Genomic DNA, 8,702 nt, shown 5'->3' with positions numbered 1-8,702 from the left:
AGCCTCAGATTTGAAATACCTAGACTCCCTGCAACTACAGCGTTAAATCCTCTGTGGAACCACAGCTTCAAATGCTATCAGGAGAGACTCAACTCTTCATCCTTGTGAGGCTGATAAATTGAAAGCCATGAAGTTTAGAGGAAAAGGAGGGGAGCCTGGAGCTGCCCAAAACTAACCCCCCTCAATCTTAGACACACACACACACACACACACACACATGCAGGATAGCTATATTTGTAACATTTAAAGTTCCATTTGAGACATTTTCTTTGGTAGTACTGGAGGATGCTGTTTTTAAGACATTCAGAAATCTCAGAGCCCTCCCATGCACCAGCTTTATAAACATTTCAATTAAATTTTAGACTGCTTAAATTAGACTAAATACATTATTTTTAACTCTCATTGAATACAATCAAAAAATTATACATGTTTCTTTAAAATGCATTTAGGTATCAAATTAATTATTATTTCTGTGGAAATTTCTGTATTTCAAATCAATTTTTTCTGCTTTGCTTATTCCTGATACCAATTTATGAATATTTGGTGAATGTCAATTAAAGCAACAAAATATTATTTAATTAGTACTCTAACATCATGAGACTCATTAATGAGATTTTGTAAAATAAGAAAAAAAAACATTATTATTATCTCCATTTTACAGATGAAGAAAGTGTGGATCAGGAAAATTACTAACTTAATCACAGCTTATGTGTAGTTACTCTGAGTTTTAAAACAAAGGTCTTGAAAATATCCTAAAGTTTTGTTAGTTACAAGTAAGTTCCATTGAGGAATATAGATGTTTTTCCAAACAAAATTGTACAATGCATTTTAGAATGCATTTTAAATAAAAGATCTTTATATCTATTTTTTGATTTATCAGTAATACTACATGTCACTGCTGTTACATATAATTAATGATTTTAATGGGTAAAAAATTGGAGTGCATGCTGGAAAAACTGTTGATTTTTTTTAAGTCAACTACCTAATTGTTAACAGATGTCCCTTTTCATTTGGATTTACCTCAAAATAAAGCAAAAAGATACAGCTACCTCAGGGCTGAAATGAAAACCTGAGAGTAGCCAGGTGTCTGTGGTGCATGCCTTTAATTCCAGTAGTTCAGGAGACTGAGGCAGGAGGATTGAAAGTTGAAAGCCAGCCAGCCTCAGCAAAAAGCAACTAAGCAACTTAGTGAGATCCTGTCTCTAAATAAAATACAAAATAGGGCTGGGATGTGCCTCAATGGTCAAGTGCCCCTGAGTTCAATCCCTGGTACCCCCCCAAAAAAAAGAAGAAATCCTGATAGAAACATGAGAACACCAAGTTTAAAACCTAAACTATTCTCCAAATGTTAGTTAAAAAATAATATTCCAGAAGGAACTCAAATAAACTAATTTAATTTGTTTAAGACTTAGATATGGACATAAATCTAAGTTTAGGCAAAATGGATTGAAAGAGTAAGTATTTTAATAGCCACAAAAAAGACACTAAATAAAGTGGATTCCTTTGAGATTGCATATTAATTATTTTAAACACCAATGTCCATGGAAGAGTTGACATACTGAGACATTTTTTTTTCCAGATGTTCTCACTGTAATATAATTTAGCTGTTTTCCCTCCAACTAATAGATGAGATAAACTTCTCTAACAGGATTTTGAATTCAAGTAAGGGAAGAGAATTTTGGAGAAGAATGAACAGAGAGAGTTAAAAGTGTTCCAGCTCCAGACACCTTAAGAAACACGAACAGACCAGAGAATAATGGGCACTGAGACCAATTTTGAATGTATTGTATTTTTCTGCTGTTGCTAAAGGTATGTCTCAGTTTCTTAGGTTGTATAATTCTCAGCTCAGGTGCTAAGGAAAATTCAGAAGTCAATGTTTTCTTTGATTTCTTACACCATTTCACCCATCTTTTACATTTCACCTGGTATTAGCCTATGCTCATTATGCCAGCAAAAATGGCTGCTCCTGCTTCAAAAGCCCATAAGTGGAATTTCCTTTAATTACACCTAACTTTTTAATAGCAGTTCCCTGCCTTGGGATAATTCTTCTAGGCTATTTTATGCAGTTTAAGCTATGTATTCAGTTTCCTAGCAATAAGGGCCTTGAAGATTTTGTAAGCCTCACAACTCCCATCTAGTCTGAATAGATTTACAGATGCTCTTTAAAAATGACTTCTGTTCCTTTGACTACACGGGCAAGCATTCCACAATCCCAAAGGGATTTTGGGTCCATGCTTGCACATCTGTGCAGTAACCTACGTATCAGAATGAACAGCCTCTACCATGCATGTAAAGACTCCATCCCTCCTTTTGTTCAAACATTTATTTAGTACTTAATGGTGTCAGGTAAAAATACTTTTAACAAAGAATGGAGCTAGACTTCTTGCCTGGAGGCATAGATGCACTTCAGTGGTCTATGTAGAGGATCAATTTGTATTTCCCCAGATTGTCCTTTTCTTCCAGCTCAGGGATTTCTAAGGAGAGGACGTCCTACAGAGAGCTGTGGTAGGAAGACTGAACAGGGAAAGTAAGGGAAGAAAATATCTAAAATGAATTTGGTCTAAAGAACTCTTCATCCATACTCAATAACCATTTCAGATCCCTGAGGAATTCCAGATTACATTTTAGACGAGGCAAAGTTCAATTTACACTTTTAATTCAGAGGATAAATAAGTACAAAAACAACATTTACCCAAAGTTCCTAAAGACAAACAAACCAGAGTTGCATAACTTCATACTAATTTTCCAATATGAAGCTCAATCTATACTTAACATCAAAGAGGGCAGCAATTTGTTTGACTAATAAAAGTAAATGTCTCTGCACTGCGCTTAATACGAAGCACCTCAGTAGGAACGAACCCTGCAGCTCCCCTATGACCGACCTCTAACGCGATCCCTGAGAAGGCCACGTCTGGCGAGAGTTGAGGGACCGCGGCCCGCACCAAAGGGAGAGGGCGTGGCCGTCGGGTGGGCGGGGTCCTGGAGATCACGAGTGCTCGAGCTCTGGACGGGTCTGAGCCGGTCGCTTGACCCGGGACTTATTTCGCGCTTGCCTGCTTAGCGTGCAACTATGGCGCGGAAGTCGAATTTGTTTGTGTTTCTCGTGCCGCTCCTGCTCGGCCCGACCCCAGTGCGCGGCTTCAACACTCTGCCCCTGGTCCTCAACACTTGGCCTTTTAAGAGTGCAACCAAAGCAGGTGCGAAGCGGCGGCCGGGGGTGGGTGTCTGCACTGCAAGAGGTCTCGGTGGGGTGGGGAGGACCGACTGGCTGGCCCCATTGCAGCTGCAGGGCAGGCAAGCGCCCGATTGGCCAGGCCTTCCGCAGCCTCGGCTTCCAGTCCTTCCTGCTTCGCCCTCTTCGTTGCTCTTTTGCAATTGACCTTTACTCCATCGTCCTCCAAGGCTGTGTTTTTAAGTCCTTGTCATTTAGGATCACTCCTTGTATTGCCCCCCACTCTCACCCCGCACTAATATATATTACACTGTCCTGCTGACCTCCAACGTTTCAAGTCTTTCAGCTTTTACTCTTCCAGTGGCACTTACGCTGGTTTTTGCCTGATACCTAGTTTTGCTGGGCGTCTACCTCTCCACCTTCCCTTTCTCACCCCCACTTCCATGTATCTTCAGTACCCTGGATTCTTAGATTCTTAATTTCTAGACAACCTTTTTTGCCCAAAAGATAGCATATTCTTTTCCCACACAACTTTTTTCTTTTTTTTTTTTTTTTTGGTAACACTCTGATATATCCAAGGAGCTTCTCAACAAACATTGTGCCTGAGCCCCACCTCCTAGGATTTTGATTTAACTGCTGGAACTAGGTCATCTGCTTTTTTAAAAAAACAAAACCTCCCTGTGTAATTTTCCTTGGCAGTCAGAGAGGATTGAGAACCACAAAGCTATGGTATCCCCTCTTCCAGGAAGCCTTCCCTAATGCCCTTAAACTTAATGAATCGGAATCAGATTCCCATCTTTTGCTCCGTGATATTATCCTGTATATACCAATCTTCTGGCATTTTCGTATCGTATTATGTTTGTTTCTTTCGTTTCAAGACAGACTACTGCAGGAGTAATTTCATACCCTTGGTACCCCATCTCATAGATTAACTTTCTGGTGGCAGAATTGAATCCAGAATTTGAAGGAGGTAAACTGCTATGTTATAGGCAGGGCATAGGCATCATAGAAAATAAGGAATCAGGTTGTGAGAAAGAGATTCATAGCAACAGAGAGACCCAAAGAAGCCCAGCAATCTGGGCAGGGGACAATTCTGTGTAAGTTACCTTATAGGAAACTTCTCAGAATGTACTTTCAAGCCTGTAGGTCCATTAGTGACATTAATTAAAGTGCTTATTGACAGTACCTGCTGTTCAAGGAATTCTGTTTTTATGGGTAAAGTGTTCAAGGAAGACCTCCCCTACCCCAATGTACAGGGATCCACAGAACAGCACAGTGCGAAAAGTATGGCCACCATAGTTGAAGTAACTACTTTTAAAACCAAGTTCTGCTGTGTGCCAGCTGAGTGACCTTAAAAATTTTTATTAAGTCGATGGTTCAATTTCCTCTTTTTTAAAATGAGGAATTGCACATTACTATCTTAAAAACTGCTATGAAGACTAAATGAACTGATTCATATGAAGTCCGTCTTGTAACTGTTTCTTAGAATTTTATCAAGACTGTCCTGGAATAGGTGTTACCTCAAAAAAAAAGGTAATATTATGCATATTTTTGCAGAAGAAATTTGTGAGGTGATGATTTAATAGATTGTCAGTTTAACTGCCTTTGGGTAGTTTCAATTGTACCTTTAAAAATAAAGGAGAGGATACTGCTTTTCTTAGAAAAAATAGCTATTAAAAAGAGAAAGAAAAAAAAACACCTCACATTGTAGCAGTAGCCAAATTCTTTGAATTCTTTATAATAACCAGTGATGTAATTTTTGTCTCTGACTGATTTGTATACTTGATAAACTAATTTGCTGACATTTCAGTTTAAGTGAGTGTAAAAACGGGGAAAATTAAAATAGGAAGTCTCAAATTGCATTTGGCATCAGGAAAATATATATATATATAAAGGAGCATTATTTGGTTTAATTAACAGCATGGCTGGTGTTAGAATCTGGTGGTTCTGCCCTCGATGCCATTGAGAATGGCTGTGCTATGTGTGAGAAAGAGCAGTGTGATGGCTCCGTAGGCTTTGGAGGAAGTCCTGATGAACTTGGGGAAACCACGCTGGATGCCATGATCATGGATGGGTAAGAATGCCTTTCAGAGAGATTGCTTCTCTGTGCCTGTGCTTCATGTTAAGCTACATTTAGAATTGTAATTTCTCCTAAGCTCAAGATGGGAAAAGGTGTGAGTTTTGTCACAGGTCAGAACCACTAGCTTATTGTATTTGGCATTTTCAAACACAAGGAGTTTCCCTCTTGATTATTTAAAAGTGAATAACTTATCCTAATAATATCAATAACACATGAAAATAGATCTCCTATAACAGGGAGAAAATTTGCCTCTGACCTTATAAACCATCATTCACCTGACATCCACAAATATTATGGTTTGTGTGACCAGAAAACTTAAAGCCTCTTTCAGAAGCCATGTTTAAGAATTTTAGTTCTGTTGGAATATATGGTAAACTGATTTTCTGTTTTTTCCTTAATTCTGATCTTGTGGAAGTCTATGAACTTCATGAATGTGCTTTTTGCTTTTCTGTGTTAGATGATGGAATTTATCCTACAAAACATTATTGCTTAGAGAACAGCAAGATTTTTAAATTTATGAACCTATGAAAATATCTTAATACATATTACGTTTTTTTCTTACAGCACTACCATGAATGTAGGAGCAGTAGGACAAATTAAAAATGCTATTGGTGTGGCACGGAAAGTACTAGAACATACAACACACACACTTTTGGCAGGAGAGTCAGGTATTTCTTAACTATACTGAAATTCTTTCTAGTCTTGTCTGTAGTCATCCCTGTGAAAAATAGTACTCAGAATCCAAGGAGAAAAGACTTCAGTTTAAATTCCAGCTCTTAATGTCTATTTAACTGGATAGGTAACTTCTAACCCTTACTTTCTTTGTCTTTAAAATAGGATTTAAAAAATAATAATAATTTATTACCTATAGATGAGTAAATGCTGGACTGAAATAGTGTTCACCATCAGTTTTTTCCCATATTATTACATTTTTATGGGTGCATCATTAACCTAGAGAGCATTATTAACATAAGAAGATAGGACTAGAAGGAATATGCTATGACAACATCACTTACTTGAAGACTTTCCACACTGTATACTAGAAATTATACAATGGACTATAATAAAAAAATATTTTTAATGATATGTTTATCTAGTGACTCCAATAGGTTTCCTAAGATGGAGAGAGATGGTGAAGGTGAGGTAGCAAAGGATTCTGCATAACACACAACCCAGGGAACTCAAGCAGATCAGCTTTAAGTAGGACATATGAAAGTTGAAGATGTAGAAATTGATTTCCTTGAAATTGTTCATGTGTGAAAACTCTTTGAGAAAACTTTGTGTACCCCTCTGGATATCTTTGTGTACCGCATGTAAGAGGCAGCTGACCTAGGATGCCTCCAGCACATACATTTTGCTTGAAAGATGATACTTTGTTAATTTATACTTTCCTTCCTAATCGCCAGCCACCAAGTTTGCTGAAAGTATGGGGTTTACCAATGAGGATTTATCTACCAATGCTTCTCAAGCTCTTCATTCGGATTGGCTTGCTCACAATTGCCAGCCAAATAATTGGAGAGTATGTATATGTATTCAATCTCAAAAATAAATTACTTGAAAATATTAAAATTATTTCCTTTCAGTTCTCTCTTGCCTGCCTATTTCTGAGGATGCTTCTTAGCATCCTGGCTACATGTTACAGCTGGAGATTTAAGTTGTCTCTCTGGGCATTGACATGAGAGCTCCTTTAGCAGGCTCTGGTTCACATCCATGGTGAAGAACTACTGGTCTTTGGCAGTTGTTTGCAGACTAGGAAGATTCTGGGAATTGGAGCTGCCCCCATCAGAGATTTTCTGCTTATATTTCCTTGGATAAAGGCTGAAAAAGTCAAAGTTTTGGAAACATAAGTCTGAAATATTTTCCAGTTTTTATCTGTGTGAAGTATATATAAGTATATGTATGAAGTATATATCCAGCATCTTCCCATCACTTCAGTTAAAGATTTATACCATTAGGTATCTTGTTTGTTACTAATGGGATAATTTGTCTTTAATGGAATTTTTAGCACAAATCAGTTTGCCTTTTCCATACAGTTTCCTTCTTTGATTGTTTTATGGCCTCATCTTTTTTATTTTTCCCTAATTGCTGATTACCATGATGTCTCTGGGATTAACCATGGAAAAAGATGGTTGATAAAAGAGAATAGGGAAGGTACCTAGTATACTAATGTATAATGTGTACAGGTTGAACATCTCGAACCCAGAAATCTGAAATTCAGAACTCTCTGCCATGGTTCCACAAGTGAAAGACTCTACACACCTCATGTACTGCAGTTAAAATGCAGGTGCACTAAAAATATTGTATAGCATCACCTTCAGACCACTTGTATACAAAACAAACCCGTATATGAAATATAAATGAATTGCTTTAGACTTGAGTCCCATACCCATGGTATACTTGTAAAGATTCCAAAATCCAAGACAATCAAAAATCCAAAATATCTCTGGTTCCAAGAATGTCAGATAAAGGGATCATCAACCTATAGTAGTTTCTTGTTTTGTTTTATTGTTTTATTTATTTGTTTATTTTTATGCCACTAGGGATTGAACCCATCAGGTATTCTATCACTGAGCTATATAACTAGCCCTTTGTATTTTTAAATTTTGAGACAGCCTCACTGAAGCTGGGTTCAAAATTGAGATCTTGCTAGGTCAGCATCCCACACCACTGGGATTACAGGAGTCTACCACCTCACCCAGTCCTTATTTTAAACCAATCCATGTATACCACCTAAATTCATAAATGTGGATTATATTTTTGTGCCTTTAAGATTCAAAAGGATAGCTGGGTTTGCAACTCAGTGGTAGAGCGTTTGCCTAGTATGTGTAAGGTATTAGGTTCAATTTTCAGCATTGCATATAAATAAATAAAATAAATGTCCATCAACAAGTAAAAAATATATTTTAAAAATGTTTTTAAAGGAATCCTAGAGTACCACACTTAGAGCATATTTCATAAGCCTAGCTTTGGAAAGAAAAAAGTGGATTGCAAACAGTGGTTTTAAGTCTCAGAATTCTTATTTATCCAGGAAAAAAATTCTGAAGAGTACCATTGTGTTGTACCTTATTCCATTGGATTAATATCTAATTTAAAAAAAACCTCTTGTATTGTGCTTAGAATTTTAGCAAATAGAGACAAAATTCAGGGACCTGTTCTATGTGAGATATATATATAAAACACATATTATGTAATTCTGAGACTAGCATGGGAATTTTGTAAACTTAGATATTCATCAATTTTCACATAAGACTCAACTACTCTTTATGTTTACATTACCATATATTTCTTACTAGTGTTAAGTGATTGTACATAACTACTTGTCAATTTCTAAGATACTCTTTCTTAAAAATAAAACTTAAATCTTATTTACAGAATGTAATACCAGATGCTTCAAAATACTGTGGACCCTACAAACCACCTGGTATCTTAAATAAGGATGATCCTACCTAT

General features: G+C 37.0%; 1 protein-coding gene across 1 annotated transcript; it reads left to right on the top strand.

Moving 5' to 3' along the window:
- Positions 1 to 3,070: 3,070 nt before the first annotated feature.
- On the top strand, positions 3,071 to 8,699 carry LOC144252892 (N(4)-(beta-N-acetylglucosaminyl)-L-asparaginase-like; the record flags this gene model as incomplete). Its single annotated transcript, XM_077794944.1, has 5 exons — positions 3,071 to 3,197; positions 5,093 to 5,246; positions 5,817 to 5,920; positions 6,659 to 6,771; positions 8,625 to 8,699. Coding segments are annotated over exons 1-5 (573 nt in total), but the record flags the coding sequence as incomplete, so codon positions are not given.
- Between the last annotated feature and the right edge of the window lie 3 nt (positions 8,700 to 8,702).

The sequence above is a fragment of the Urocitellus parryii genome, unplaced genomic scaffold (genome assembly GCF_045843805.1).
Source record: "Urocitellus parryii isolate mUroPar1 unplaced genomic scaffold, mUroPar1.hap1 Scaffold_67, whole genome shotgun sequence".
NCBI lineage: Eukaryota > Metazoa > Chordata > Mammalia > Rodentia > Sciuridae > Urocitellus > Urocitellus parryii.
The sequence above is the reverse complement of the archived record's forward strand: the minus strand, read 5'-3'. Positions and strand labels throughout refer to the sequence as shown.